This window comes from Nyctereutes procyonoides, unplaced genomic scaffold (assembly GCF_905146905.1).
Source record: "Nyctereutes procyonoides isolate TBG_1078 unplaced genomic scaffold, NYPRO_anot_genome, whole genome shotgun sequence".
In the NCBI taxonomy this organism is placed as follows: Eukaryota; Metazoa; Chordata; class Mammalia; order Carnivora; family Canidae; genus Nyctereutes; species Nyctereutes procyonoides.
Window position 1 is genome coordinate 16,239,615 of NW_026575142.1, and position 16,122 is coordinate 16,255,736.

At 37.8% G+C, this 16,122-nt stretch overlaps 1 protein-coding gene across 1 annotated transcript in view; it reads right to left on the reverse strand.

Moving 5' to 3' along the window:
- The window catches only part of MYO3B (myosin IIIB), a 384,379-nt gene that overhangs the window by 228,968 nt on the left and 139,289 nt on the right, over positions 1-16,122 (reverse strand). Inside the window, exons 9-12 of the mRNA XM_055307747.1 lie at positions 15,037-15,192; positions 3,342-3,438; positions 2,283-2,399; positions 1,665-1,769 (exon numbers count right to left, since the gene is read on the reverse strand). Of these exons, the coding sequence (XP_055163722.1) occupies positions 1,665-1,769; positions 2,283-2,399; positions 3,342-3,438; positions 15,037-15,192 (475 nt within the window). The remainder of the gene's footprint in view (positions 1-1,664; positions 1,770-2,282; positions 2,400-3,341; positions 3,439-15,036; positions 15,193-16,122) is intronic.

The window sequence follows — 16,122 nt, forward strand, 5'->3', positions numbered from 1 at the left end:
GTCTCTGGTTCCTGGCACAGAGGTCCTAAGACTCTTGGAACTTCCTGAATCATAAGGGCAATAGGACCATCTTTTGTAATTTACAAAAAAAAAGTTCCTTTCAACCAAACCTAGATGCTAACCAGATGGTTCAAGGTAGGACCTAGGATAATTTTCCAATGGATGCTGGTCACCAGAAAAACCAAATACATGATGAGAGTGGAAACTTCAGCTTCATCATCCCAGCTGCTTGGGAAGAGAGAGGGGCTAGAGATTGACTGAGTCATAAAAATTCTTAAACAACAAGATTTAGAGCTTCTGGTATGAACACTTTGAGATGCTGGGAGGGGACATGCCCAGAGAAGGTATGGAAGCTTGGCACAACCTCTCTCCCCCTGTGTAATCTCTTCCATTTGGCTGTTCCTGAGTTATATCCTTTATACTATGCCAGTAAATTTAAGTGTTTAAAAAAGTGTTTTCCTGAGTTCTGTGAGTTGTTCTAGTAAATGGTCAGACCTACGGGTGGTTATGGAAAGTCTGGAATTTGTGGACTGGCAGAAGTGTGGGTAGCCTGGTGTGCCACCCTTTTTATGGCTGGCATCTGAAATGGGGGCAGTCTTTGGGACTGAGCCCTAACCATGGGGTTTGTGCTAACTCTGGGAGGTGAGTGTTAGAATTGAATGAAATTGAATTGGTGGACATCCAGTTGCTGTTGCAGAATCAAAGAACTGGTTGGTGTTGGAAAAGACACAACCTTCAGTGTCAGAAAAGAACACAGTAGGGCAACTTCTCAACTTGAGAAATACATGTATCTCTCTCCACTGACTTCCTCTCTACGGAATCCATGGTCATTTCACAAGTTTCTGGGAAAGGTAAGAATTTAGAGAAGCCAAGTTTCTAACCTATAGTCAATCCATGTTATCTATTTTGTAAGTTGCAGTGTTATAGTTTCAACTATTCCTCAGCAAACCCAAAGCTGGGACTTTATAGGTCTCAGGAAACTTACACATGGTAACTCTCACATAAAATTTTCCCATCAACTTTTTTACTTATATCTCAAACAGACTTAAACACACAAAGGAAAATACACATACTGAATGTAAAGGAAGGATCAACGGTTGAATATGTTACCACCTTGAGTTGAAGGTCCAGAAAAGGAAGCTGTATAGGTGAGATTTGGGTTTAACTAGAATTAAGTTTAAAATCTGTTCAGTCTTTACCAAATCCACCACGATTTCTCAGCAGCTAAATGGTGTGGGGCTCAATCACTGTCAACCTGTATGCAGTATTTCATACAAAAAGGACTGAACCATGAAAATTCTGAAACCTTAATAAGAAGGAATTTCATTTGTCATTCTACATTCTGTTTTTAGTATAGTCATTGCCATGTAATCAGGTTTGTGTTGGCTCTATGTTCTCATATTCATATTAGAAACATTCTTATTACATTTTATCAGAGAAAATGAGTGCTCTTGATGTGAATTTTTCATGTTACCCAAAAGAATTTTCATGTTCTCCAGCTGCTCTAACTTTATCACTGTTCCTGTTTCACTACCTACTATTTCATGTCCTATTTCCTTGGACCAGCACCAAGAATGGAGTTTTCCAGAAAACATAAGAGCTGCAAAGGAAGAAAGAATACATTCTACTATGTAACTTGGCAGGAAAGGAGGGAGAGGTTTTACCTGGTCTTTGCTGAAAGTAACCATACATTGGTAAGCAGCATCTGCTGATGCAAATATGTGGGGGGGATTGGAGGCACGTCTCACCCCATGATAAAGTCTGGAAAACTGAAGAAAAAAATTATTAATTTAAAGAAAATATCTAATTCTCCAGTACCCGTTGCCCATGAAACCAAGGCTTTGTCACTTGTTAGGGGAATTGTAGTATCAGGAAGGGTGTAGAGCCACAGGCTCTAAAGTCTGCAGGCCTAAGTTCAATTTCCAGTTCTTCACTGACTAGTTTCATGAGTTTTTGCAAGGAAGTTAACTTTGCCATGCTAAGTCTCCTCACCTGCCCAACAGCTTTAATAATGGTGCCTGCCTCACAGGATTATGAGAAGTGAGATAAGCTAGTACCTGGTAGGTAGCAAGCACTAAATGAATGTTAGCTATTATTGTTGTATCTTGCTCTAAAAAGTTACCCCTGAAATATAAGAATTTCTTCTGTGTTGCATTATTATCTGCAGGTTGGGCTAACACCGCTAAAGCAGCATACGTTTGTTCTCACTTTTCCCTTTTCATTTTCCCTTGTGGTTTTTAATTTCCTATTAAGAAGCAACATATTCTAATAGCACTTCTTACCTGTGGAGAGTATATGCTTAGATTCTGGAAGGGGTTTAAGGCAATTAAGATGTCTCCAACATAGGTGTAAATGAGCAAGTCCACATAACGCTTTTGCAACTGACAAATAATTGTATCCTAAGAGGAGGATAAATGGTACTGAGAGTAAACATTATTTCCAACCAAGAAAGAATTAAAAAAATAACAAATTTAGTCTTATGAGAATGCTTTCTTCTAAAAGATAAAAGTTGTCAATTTGAATCATACTATGACCCGTAGGATACTAAATGCAGATATTTGCTTTGGAAGAAGAAAAAAAAATAGGAATATACTGAAAGAATTAGGCCCACTTAGCACCTGCTAAAAGACACTGAGATATCCAACAAAGGTTTTGTTATTATGAAAAACTTGTCTTACCCGAAACAAAATGTTCTACTTAGAATTTGATTTGATAGGCCATTCCTATTGATAAAGTATAGCAAAAAACAGCAACTTCATTTCTCAAAGCAGTACACTTGAAATTTATGCGGTGGGAATATGGAATTAAACACTTCCATGTTACACTTTAGTGATTCATGCATTGTAGTTACAGGTCTCTAGAGTTATAATCAGCAAAAGCAGTTCCAGTGCAATTAACAGCTCTATTAAACATGCATACTTTAAATGGGGATTATCACAGTTTTCAAATTCAAAATTCAAGCTATATTATCCTTCACTATTTCCGTAAATAAAGCTACTCTTTATGAAGAACACACAACTATCTTGATGTAAAAATTAAACTGTACTTTCTCTAAAACAAAATAATTTCTGGTGATGTAATAAATAATATATATAAAGGGATTTATTGGAAAAAATGCAAATCCTTTCCTCTTCATCATTTAGGACATTTGGGGGACTATAAATGAACACAACATGGAATCACAGTCACAGCAACCAAATGCTCCCTCAGCTTCACCCCAAGGCTATACAAACAATTAAATTTTCAAGTGACCTTAGGAGAGCATGTCTACAAGAAAAAGGTCAGACCATTCACATGAAACAAATGTTATCGCTGAGAATTGCCTACTAAATATTTAGTACCTCATCCAGAACCTCTAAATTCACCAAATCATCCTCAAGGCAGCATTTTTCAGCATTTTCCACATGATAGGGTCTTCTGGTATGCATTCTTTCATGCCTAGAAATTTATCCAGAGAATATTACAGTTAACACAGTAAAAAGTATAGCAGAATGTAGACAATGAAAATGGTTCATTCACAATCTTACCACATGATATGCTCAGTCAGAGACTTCAGAGATGGGAAGAGGAAGAGCAAGCACAGTCCAGGTCCCCAAGCTGCAGGGCCCTCTTCCTGTTGCTACAGAGCTATCAGGAGTAGGGTGAGCTCCAGACCTCAAGCCCGCCTTCTATCACAGTGAGGGATATTGCTAAGTGGGCCCAGCTAATACTTCTATTTGTTCTTAAATGCAAAGCAGCTTTTCCAGAAATAAATATCTCATGTTCTTTCTGTTAATGGTCAGGTATATAGTTCTCACCCAGGTACTATCCTTGAGGTCCCCTCATGCTATCCACCAGTATCAATTCCAACTTTTTGAAAAATATTTAAAACTGCAGAAAATTTTAGAGAATAATATAGCAAATATCAAGGAATCAAAATGTTTATATTTTACCTTATTTATTTGAAATCCTTTTGTTATCAATATTTCATCCCACTCCCCTTTCCTGAATGACTACTATTTGTTGAGTATCCTTCCAATCTATTTTAAAATATTGGTCATACATGTGAGCAAATACATATTCTGTTAGTTATAAAAATGATATACTGTTTCATTCTGTAAAATTGTTTTTTCCCCACTCAATGTTGTAATTTTTTAAACTCTATACATGGACATACACATACATATCCATATTTCAGTCTCTTTAATCACTGGGTTATATTACACCATATGAATATATGCCAATTTGTTTACCCAGTCCTGTGATCATCAACACTTAGATTGATTCCACTTTTTTCCTATTAGAAACAAAACAGCACTCAGCATCTTTATATGTATACCCTTGTCTATATATGTGAGATATTTCTCTGAGAGGGCATTAGTCTAAAGACATTTAAAAAATTTGGTTGGCACAAATAAAAAATAAAAATAAAAAACTTAGTTGGCAAGCAACACTAATCTCCTTTGGCAAACCAAAATATAGTTTTTGAAGGTATAAAATTAGTTCAAGTCAAAGTAGACTTTCCCATAATTTCTGCATAAAGGTATCACTACTCCATGTGGTATAGGGGGAAAGAGGCAGCTAGGAAGTTAAAAACTCTGGGTCCTTGTTTCAGGGTTCTGAGGAATGTCTCGTGGGCCACTTAGCAATTCCCTTAACAGCCAGCATGGCAGTTTGCTGCTATCTATAAACAGAACCTCTCATGAGTATCTATCTCATGGGGTAGGATGGGGGAGGCTCGCGGGGGGGGGGGGTGCTGTGAAAGTAATACAGTCATGGATATACAAATGCAAAGGAGTTGAAAAAAAATGTACCAAGTACTACTGTTACAACCTTGTCAGAATTTGGAATCAACAATTTACACAACTCCACATATTACTCAAAATACCAATAACTAAACAAAATCACATGTAAAATGCCTTCGAGGTACCGTCAGTTCAGCAGTATCACCACACAGTACGTCACTGTCACCTTTTATGCTCACCATCATCACAGTTTCACAGGACCCAGTTTTATTTTGCCAGGCCCCAGAAGTTAGTTTTACTGAACATTTTGCTGTAAGTACCATGTAGGCATCATGGCATCCTTTTGTGCACTCTGTCCCTTGCTGTGTGCATTTCACAGAAGTAGGTAAAAAGGAAGAAGCAAATTCAATAGCTCTACATATTAAATCTTGACTTTATAATATAATAGAGATGGGCAAAGAAAACACTTTTTTCTTCCTGCCTGTTAAATTTTACTTCCCAATTCCCATCATTGATAGATTTGAAGAAAGGGTATTTGAAGCATGGTATTAGTCATTTCCAGTGCTGGAGCCAGTTTTGCTGCTAATTCATATAGAGATCCAAAATAGCTGAAGCTTAATTTTATTTAATAAAATCAAACGTATAACCTAAGCATTTTAAAATTATTAAACAGAAGGGTTTATTCATCTGTGCTGTAATATATAATAGCAATGTCAAAGAGAAATCAGATTGAACTAAAATACAAACTTTTACTAAAACTCAACTGCTGCCTGCTTCTGGCTAGCAACTTTGCTAAATAAAACAGCAGAAGGGTGCATATTTTCCGGCCAAATCCCCTTCATGTAAAACCTAAGCATTTTTTTTCCTTGAAGCTCATCATGAAATATCACGATACATTTTTTAAGAAAACTAAATTCTCAACATATTAAATACATCTAATTAATCTTCTTCCTAAATCCTTACCTTACAATTGTATCAAATAGGCTAAGTTAGAGTTTATTCTATACATCTTCAACAAAGAAAATGAGGAATTAAAAAAATCATCCACAGATCTGGTTCAAGTCAAGATGGAGTAAGCACTCTCCACTCTACCTTCCTACTGAATACAACTAAATATCCTAGACAGAAAGCACAGGCCTTTCAGAAGTAAACATAACAGGAAGACTGGGGAAATCAGAATTTCAAATACCACTGAATCAATGGCAAGTTTCCCACGGATTATTTTTTTCCTCCAGGAACTCCTGACCCGAACCACATACAGGGATGTCAAGTTTCATACTAGATGACATTTTTATAGCCAACCAAAAATGCAAATACTGACAAAACCTCACTTGTAATATCACAAATAAATAAACTCAAAATAAAGTTGTGACTTTGAAGGTGAACATGTACAATGTAATACCACCAGGATCAAAACTGTCATCTTTTGAATCTTGCAGCAGATTGTCTATATACCAGTACAGATTTAATCTCCAGGAATCATGCAGATACTGTCTGCAAATCTGAGCCTGATTCTCAAAAAAATCTTCCCCTTTTAATATTTTATAAACAACTTTTAAAAGATTTCACCTGCTATGATTAGCCACATATGGTCTCTTCCCACATTTGTTGGCAATCAAATTCCTTAGACTTATTTGCTTCCAAAATGGAAGCAGGCAATCTAGAAATTGATGTTGGTGCAAGATATTTCCACTCTATCAAGACAGCTTCATTTTTTCAACCAGTGGAAAAAAAATATCTCTTAGCCCCATCTCTGCCTTCCCCAACTAGTGTTCTGAAACTGCCACCTGCTTCATTTTCCTTTGACTATGGGGTTTGGAGTCTTCTGAAGACAAAAAATTACTTATTCCAGTTCTTACCTGTTTTAAAAAAATTATCCTGGATTTTACATATATTAATAAAAAGTATTATGTTGTTTTATATTTGTCTATTTCTAGTTGAAACTAATAAAAATAATTTGGTTTAAATTTTTTAGTTTTCTTTCATTAAATGATTTGTCATCATCACTGGTCATTACCAGCTTAAATTTCCTTTAAATTCACATGCTCCATCTAGTGCCTTACTTGAGAATAGCATCTATTATCAATTTTTGCTGAAGAATTCCTTAATGTGAAAATTACAAATTTCCAACTACAAGGTACTTGGATTGAATGTTTCAAAGCTCAGAGAAATGGATAAATAGGTAAGTGGATGGATGAATAGCAAAAGGCATTCTATTAAATCAAAAGGATAAGTTTTAACGACTCAAAAGACATTTTCAAATCCCAGCAAAGTCCATACTGCTTTTTGCTAGATTCTTACTTGTTTTTATGAAGCTCTAAATATGTTGGCTGCAAAGTCTGACTTCCTAGACAAATAGAGTTTGTGGGAGGGTGGGGGTAAAGCTTAGAAAAGAAGAAACTCAAAGCTCTGGGTTGGGCTGTTTCCTGGAGTTTGGGGTTGGTGGGAGCTGGTAGGTAATGAGTAGGACTGACCTTAGGTTTCAGGGATCAGGAAAAGGAGGATTGGTGTCAGAATTCCTGGCTCAGGTAAGAGGGAAACAAGGGTAAGTTGGAAACATCAAGTCCAAGGAAATGAGTGGAGAGTAAGAACTGGATCTGAAGAGTAGGTGAGACAGGCAGAGGCTAACAGTTCCTGTAAGACAAGGGTAGGCACAGATGAGGTAGAAGACGGGAGATACTTTGGAATGTCGTAGGTCCAGCCCATGAGTGAGAAACAAGCTGTAGAGGGAGGGTACCAAGCTGGTTCAGACACGGGGCATTGTTCTCTGGGAATAAATCCCTGAAGTACTGCTGCCTTTACTATAGTTTCATCTCTATGCCTGCATTATGGGTAACCTCATTTGTGTATGATACTCTTTAATATCTCATCAATGGGCTACAGACTTCTCTGTTCAAGCTGCTGGCCCTAGGAAAGATTTTGACAAATATTATATATTTTGTCTGAAAGTAATTCCTTAATCCCTAGCCTCTTCCCATCTGTTAACTATGCCCATGGAAGAAGCGACTTCCATGTAAGTAGGTCAAAATGGGGCTTCACATAGGTGCAGCAGGATGCGTTCTTCCCTTTACCACCAACTATGATGAAGAACAAAGCAAAAGAAGACCCTCTAAATCATAACTCAGGATGGGAAGGAAGTAAAACTTTTTAGCCTACTAATTACAGAAGATATGCTAGTAAAGAGAGATTCAATGCTGTACTGAAAAATGTCTGATGGTATTTTAGGAACAGTCATGCTGTGACAGGACCATTGTGAAGGATACCTCTACAACAGTTCCTCCACACTCAGGTGAGCCCTCCCCTCCATCCAAGAGTAGAACTGGAAGGAATGGAGAATGACTAACTCTTCCATCAGATTCCAGATACAAAAGGAAGTAAAATCTGTTGAAGGTGGAGAAAAAAGGGGGAAAGAATAGAAGTAGTAAGAAAAAAGGAAGTAAAATCTGTTGAAGGTGGAGAAAAAAGGGGGAAAGAATAGAAGTAGTAAGAAAAAGAAATGTGGTGGTCCTCAAGATTCTAAGACAAAGGCTTTGGTGGCCATGGACAGAGTTGAGGGACAACTTGACAAGTTGGATAGATCAGAGGAACCTGAAAGTTCAGAGGAACTCCCTTATCACCACATTCAATGGATTCTACCCATATAGTGAGGAAACTATTACTCAAAACTGGAGAAATAGTACTATTATATTTCTTCCAAATCATTATTTACGTTTCAATATATACCTTTGATAGCAGAGTTAATGAAAGAGAAACTTTTATTTGACTGTAACTATATAATCATGGACCTAAAATGAGAAAAACAATGGCAGACCATCTAGGTGTGATACCATTTTACTGAGAGTCAAATATGGATAGAGATGCCACCTAGATAACTTTAACTACATGAGCTCTATCTTGACCTAGAACTTAAGTTTTTATCTATCAAGCAAACATTACAATACATTGATTTAAAAATAGAGTTGTTTGGGTGGAAATCATCGTAACTCCCCGTTTTTCATCTAAGCATGATTTTGGCCAGAATTCCAATCAATCAGCATCTTATCATCAGTCATAAATTTGATATACTCACCTTCTCTAGGCAGCAAGAATCAGTGACTACATCAGAAAATTAAATATTAATTTATTCACTCAGTTACAGACATATAGATAGATAGCAGATACTAATTATATTGCTGTGGATTTATTTTTTGTCTGTTAGGAGAACAGGAAGCGCTTTAATCTCCTATGTGTCATGTATCTTCAGCACTTGATAAAGTAACCATTCAGAAGTCATTCATTTAGGGGTGCCAGGGTGGCTCATTTGGTTAAGCATCTGCCTTCAGTTTAGGTGATAATCCCAAGGTCCTGGGATGGAGGCCCTCATTTGACTCCTAGCTCAGTGGAGTCTGCTTCTCCTTCTGCCCCTCCTCCTGCTCATGCTTTCTCTTTCTCTCAAATAAATAAAATCTTAAAAAAAAAAATTCATTCATTTACATAAGAGTCCAGGAGCTCATGAGTGTATGTATTATGTTAGATGTGAATATATATGCATGTTTGAAGGTAAAATAGGAAGCAAATGAACAAGGCTTACTGGAGAAGGCTAGACAATTAAGCAGTGAGAAATCTGTTTTTAAAGGTCACTGCTGCACATTGAAAAGAAAATCAGAAAAGCTGAGGTAATTGTTTTAACCAGCCTCAGGCAAACTGCAAAAGTAGAATCAAAATCCATTAAACAGAGCAGAAAACAACCAGCAACTTAATTCTTCTACCAAATACTACTTACAGTAGACCCCTGGCATTTGAGGGTTTAACATCTGTGGTTTCAGTTAGGCCGAAGCCACCCACAGGGGAAAGACATGCTAGATCTTGTCATTTTACTAAGGATTGCAGTTGGGCCCATGATGGGAGGTTGGAAGGCAGGAGGGAATCATAGCATAGCCTACCCAGCATTTTCCCTGCCTCCACTCACATTCCAGACAGTTGATGAAGTCAGGGATTTCATCCCTGGGGGGAAAAGTCGTGTTGAAGGCCGAGGAAATGGGAGTTGATGTAAAGGAAATGGCCAAACTGCTTAAAAGCATCCCTGACAATTAAGTAAAAAAATAAAGCTCCCAACTACTGTTCACGGGATTTTAGGGCTTTTTAACCTCCTTTGAGAGAGTAAGCCTTGGCTTCAAAACTACTCTATCATACCTGAATCAAATAAATGCTATGGCAAAATTATTGAATTACTGGAAAAACTTAAATTCCAACAGTTACACTCATACACTATAATCAGCATTGGGTATCAAATGGGTATCAAATCTCAACACAATGTTGCTCCTCCATAGGGGCCTCACATACATGATGTAAAAGGGGAATGGATCGTGGCTTCACTTTCCACACAACTAGATCACTCTGAAGAGCTAGACTGCTTAGATCCAGGAGAGGGGAGATGGGGTTTCACCACCATTCAAGTCATTCTTCATGCACACCACCATTCAAGCAGTTCCTCCTCTATAGTGAACAAGCTCCCATGATTCCTAGCCTTCTCTTGAACACGTACTCATCTCAACAGAACTGAAGTAGATTACTGCCCCATAAGGCTTTTGCCCCAGCTTCACTTTCCACCTACTCACTGTGAGAAGGTAGCAGAAGGGGCATCTTCCCTGTTCCTCTCTGCATTTCTTAGCCATACTTCTCCCTAACCAATCTTTCACCTTTTAAAAATGCCACATCATTCCTGTATATCATTTCCTCCAGCACTTGACCTCCATTTTCCTTTCTCTCTATTCCCCTGGTATCAGTCTTTGGTTTTCCCACCCCTGATCAACCACTTTGTTATTTCCACAAACTGACCTCAGGGTTCCTCAACTCATCAACTCTCCAACAACTTTTCTAACTCCACTGAATTTCTCTACAAGTTCAGCCATGACTAGTTCACAGTTATTTTTCAAAAGTTCCCAAGATCTCAGTTCTACTACAGTCCACTCACCAACCACTCACTGAATCTGCTCTTTATCTGCATTGCGGCTGCCAGTCTCTTGACCTAGACCAGGCCTCAAAGGTTAAAAAGCCACTTCTGGCTTCACTTTCTTCCAAATCCCCAAAATATCCCAAGGATACTCTCCTCATCTTTATTCCTCTGCTCCCTTGTCCACCCATCATGTCCATCAAGTTAGCCTCCAATCTGAAGACCAGAGTATCTGCTTCCTCTACTCCTACCCTTTTACTAAGAATTGCAAGAGATAATAGGAAAGGCAGTGGTGGTAAAGGTACATTTTTTTGAGAGGTTCTGGTGCTGAATGCTCTACATGCATTATTTTAAATGGTGATTAACTTCACTACAATGGAATGCTATTCAGTTAAGTTCCTCTTGGGTTTTCTGTGCTATTGAGCAATCATCATGTCCATCTTTAATGGACCCTTTATAACATTCCTCCTAGTGGCTGTTTCAAAGAGTTAACATTTCCCTGGTGTCCACAGCCCACTCCCAACTTTGAGACCATCTTTCTTACTTTTTTTGAAAGATAAAGGGCATTCAACATTCGACATGAGTTGCCTCATAGGACCCCCTCTCCCTATCCCACTCTCACCCCTCAAGTTTTCCAGATATCTTCATCTAATCTTTCTGTGTCTTTCTCAATCTAGAGGTTCTTCTTAAGGTCAACCCTTCTCTTAGGCCCTTGTTCCCACTTCCTCTTGCTTCCTCTATTACCTCCTCTCCCTCTTTATTTTCAATGTGTCCCTCTATGTAAGATCCTCCACTTCACCTGTCCAACTTTGCCCCATTCTTTAAGAACCTGCCGTCTTCCCCTCAAACCATCAACTTCTCTCTCCCCTGGAGAAAATACTAAAGTGGAAAGAACATTCCCTGCCTTTGCAGGAACAGTAAGACAGTTTTCCCTACAGTCTGTAGGTTTCATTTCTCTGCATTTGGTTCTCAAAACTAAACAACTCTCCAGCTGAAGAACTCAGCCATTTGGAACACTGCAGAACCCTTACGGAAAGCTGAAAACTTTGTGTATATCTGGAAGTACTTGGCATTGCATTTGGTAGGTTAGGAAAAGGAAGCATAATCTCTTTACTGATTTTGGTTCCTTAGTGTCTTACAATTTCTGTTTGGTTCTGTTTGGCAGTCTTAACTATGGCAGAGAGGCAGTCCAATTTGAACAGACCCTGTAACACTTCTCTGTCTCTGCTCCCTCTCATCAAATCCACCACTAAGTCCTTAATATTGCCTGTTATTTGCAAATTGTCACAATCTGCTCACTTGTCTCTCTGCTCCTGCCTTGCCCAGCTCCAATCCATTCTCTTTACTGCAGTCAGAAGGACCTTCCTGGAGTACATGCCTGCTTAAAAACCTTCACTGGCTCCTGAGTTCCCAAGAAAGAAATGGAAGCTCTGTAGCCCATCATGACCTGGCCCCTGCCTGCCTGGTTTCTCCCTCTCCCTGTTCCATGCCAAGCTCCAGCAATGCCAACGAAATGTTCACCAAATTCCTTAAGCTCTCTCCAGCCTCTGTACCTTTGCCCTTTGATCACTGCTCATTATTCTCCTCTACCCAGAATAATCTGTTTCCTCTTCTATTCATTCTTCAGGATGCAAAGATCATCTCCCCACCAGTTCCAGGGGTCTTTTCTTTCCAGGTGTTCCCCAGCATCCCTTTATCCAGGTACTTTTCATGTTGAATTGTTCTTATCTGATTCTTGTCTGTTTCACACACTGGGCTATTAGTACTTTATCAGGAACTATATCTGATTTGCCTTTGTAGTCCTTCTGTTCAGCAGAGGGCCTGACACATGCACACATAAATGTCTCTTAAACAAATAAATGAATAAATATTTTAAATGAGATAGAAATTGTTATTTTTAACATTCAGTAGCTAAGTACTGATTATTTTCATGATGTTATATGATAAAGAGATGAATTTATACAAATTAAAGCCAAGTAGGTAGTATTAAACAGAAATGGAGAACTCTGAATTAAATAGACCCCCCCATATACTACACTGCTAATACTGTGACGGTTAACTCTGTATCAAGAGCTATTCTACTTATTTTTTATATATGGACTCATTTGACCCTCAAAAGAATCCCCATATTATAGATGAAGAAACCTCTGAACAGACCAATGTAACAACCTGTCTCTGAGTGGTTGAGCTGGGATTAAATTCTGGCAGCGCTAGTGGCTTCAACCACCACACTGGGCTGCCTTCTGGGTGACCATAATTGTACAAGAAAGTGGTAGGTGGGGCATCTGCCTCACTCATCTATGTAACTGCCTCAAATGTTCTTTCTTTTCCAACCTTATCCTGTAAACTCACAACTTTAGATATATTGAGTCACCAGCATCAAATGATATTTGAGTTTTTCTGGGTGGGCTTTAAAAACACTTATGTAGCCAACCATAATTGCCAGCTGCTATGAGGAAGTAACAGGAAGTGGGAGAGGTGGCAGGTTAAGTGTCTCACAGGTACTGTGTTTCCTTTAGAATTAATTTTCCTACCTCTTAAGGAAGCAACTGTTTAAAGATTTTATTCTTATTTTTAAGGTTGCAGGGGTTTTTAAATTTTATTTATTTATCTATAAAGTAATCTCTAAACCCAAAATAGGCTCAAACTCATGATCCCGAGATCAAGAGTTGCATGCTCTACTCTGAGCCAGCCAGGCACCACTGGTTGTGTGGTTTGTTTGTTTGTTTGTTTGTTTTTTAAAGACTTTTAAAGAAACATAAACTCCTGAGTGAAACTGAAGATTACAAAGACTCTGTAAGAAGTCTTTGCCACCATATAAGGCTTTTGAGAGCAAAGAAGTTAAAAAGATAAAGAGAAATGAGAGAGAGTGGGTGAGAGAGACTGGAGTCTGATATTCTATACTAAAAGAAGGAATGTCTTTAAAAAGAGAACATACCTCTGGACAGGCAGAGTCCAGCAAATGTGAAAAGCTGAATAACTTTGCAACCTAAGTCTTAAAAACTGTTTTGCAGCAAATTTCAGAACATAGTAAAAAGGAGGAAAGGCTTGATTCAACTTAGAGCATTTAAATGCTGGGTTTGTTTTTTTTTTGTTTTGTCTGTTTGATTTGATTTCATCTTCATTTCTGGTGCTAGTGCTGTGTGTGCTGAGGGAGAGGTGAGTGATTTGGGGGAAGTGACTGGTGTACAAGAACAGAAACAGGGGAAGAAAGGGGATTTTAGTTCCCCGGGGCTTAAATGCAAGTTCTTACTGTTTTAAAAAGGTACCAAGTCATAAGACTTTCTCTACCTATGGGTAAGCCACAGAAACACAAATGACAGTGGAAAGGGGAAAAGAGCAGGAAAAAATTTGTTTCGAGCTATTCAAAAGGGAACGTGGTGGTGGCAGGGAAAATCAGCAAGATACAGTCACCTTAAAACTATCCCTCCAGCTCCAAGAGTTCCGATGCTTTTTTGACTTGTAAACAATGTTCCACAGAATACATGAATATTTCCAGAACTTGTGACTAGTGAAATTTTATTTTCTTCACCTCCAGTCCTTTTAATGTTCTTTTAATAATAATGGATTAGAGCTTATCTGCATCCTGGCCAGTTTTATAAAACCAAGTAACTGCTGAGCTGGGAAGCAGGTTTATTTGCATTAAAAAAATATTTTTAAAGAGAAATTCTGCCACCATCTGGACAGAAATCAAGGTCTATTTCTTAGAGACCACCATGGAATACCATTTTAAGAAACTGGCCCTGAAAATAAATATTTATTTCTTAAAATCTACACTTTAGAGAAAGAGGCAGGGAGGGAGAATCACAGTTGTTTTGGATAGCACAGACATCACCTGTGGAAAAAAAAATCATTTAAAAATACTAAATTGTCTCTGAGGAATTTTTAATTAAAGAATAGGGTCTCAGAGCACATTAGAGAAACATCTTCTAGTGTTTAACTTGTAATCTTTCCAAAATCACTTTTTATAGTCTACTTTCTTCTTTCTAATCAGCAACGGCCAAGTAAAGATTTTTCACACAATCTCTCCCTGGCTGTTTTCATACAGCTAACCTTACTGGTTAAAAAAAAAAAAATCCACATTCATATTAAATATAAATATATGTGTATGTTGGTTTTTAACTAGAACATAAGGGCAGAGCAGTCTTTTAGCCACAGTTGAGAGATATTAACCGTAGGAGAACAAATGGACAGCTTGTTTCTAAAGCTCTCTTGATCTCATCCATTGAGTATGGAGTACTTAATGTCATGTAAATGAAACTCTCAAAAATGCAGGGATGTGATAATTACCAGTACTAATGCTGGACAAATCAAAACACATGACATGCCATTTTTATAAATAACGTGAGAGAGGAAGTAGGAAGACACCAAGTACCATACCTTGTTTTAACAACAGTGTTTTGATGCTTCTGGTCTTGGAGGACCTTGGCCAGCTGTTTTTGCAGAAATAAAACCTTCCCGTGGGCTCCTTTAATAAATGGGTGGTCAAGGAGATGTGTGACAGAAGGCCGCTTTTCAAAATCCTTAATAAGACACCTGTTTGCAAAAATCAACAAACAATCCAAAGTACAACCTTAGATACCTGGTTCCTCTGTGAGTACAAGAGAGAGGCAAAAAAGTTCATTTATAAAACCTCATCACTAACCTTACACAGCTCTTTATTCATATGTGCCAAGAGGGTTAAAAAAGAATAATAATTCTCTGCTGGCCAAATTAATCAGTACATTAAAAATCTATTTTAATTTGGGTTAAGTACATGTTGAAAACAATAAATTTTTGCCATCAATTGAGTTTGAAGTACTCAAAACACTGAGAAAAAAAAAATGTGAATTTTCTATCTGAACTTTCACTACAGGAAAATGTTTACAGTGAAGTCAAGTTGATTAGTCTTGTATCTTAGAAACATATAAAATTATATACTGTCTTTCAAATAAAATCCTAGTTTATGAAATGTCCACTATTTGATGGTAGAGAAAAACATTCAGGAGTGTGCAAGGAAAGAAACTAATCATAAAGAAACCTTCACAGAAAAACTTCAGCACCTTGATTTCTAATGATTTCTGAAGCAGAAAAACCTCAGAACAGGAAGTAACTACAATATAATTGAGATGAACTGGAATGGAATTATGCAAACAAGGAACAAAAAGTCCATTGAAAATGGTAAAAACTGTGTTGCATTTAAGCTCCTCTGTAGTTAATTGGTTAAAACCATACTGGTGTAACCACTTTCTGTTTCAGATTTAAATGCCCTTTTCAAAGAAAACAACGATTGTACATTTTGCTGTATCCCCTATGTTATCCAAGATGATTCTGATACAAGGAAATTTCTAGTGAAATTGAATCTGATGAATACCCTTCCAATTACCACTGCATTTCCATTCTGAATAGCTGCCCCTGATAGGAGAAGGAAATTTCAACAACTGCCCTTTTAAACTATCTATCAGTCTTTAGCTCACTTTGGAGGCT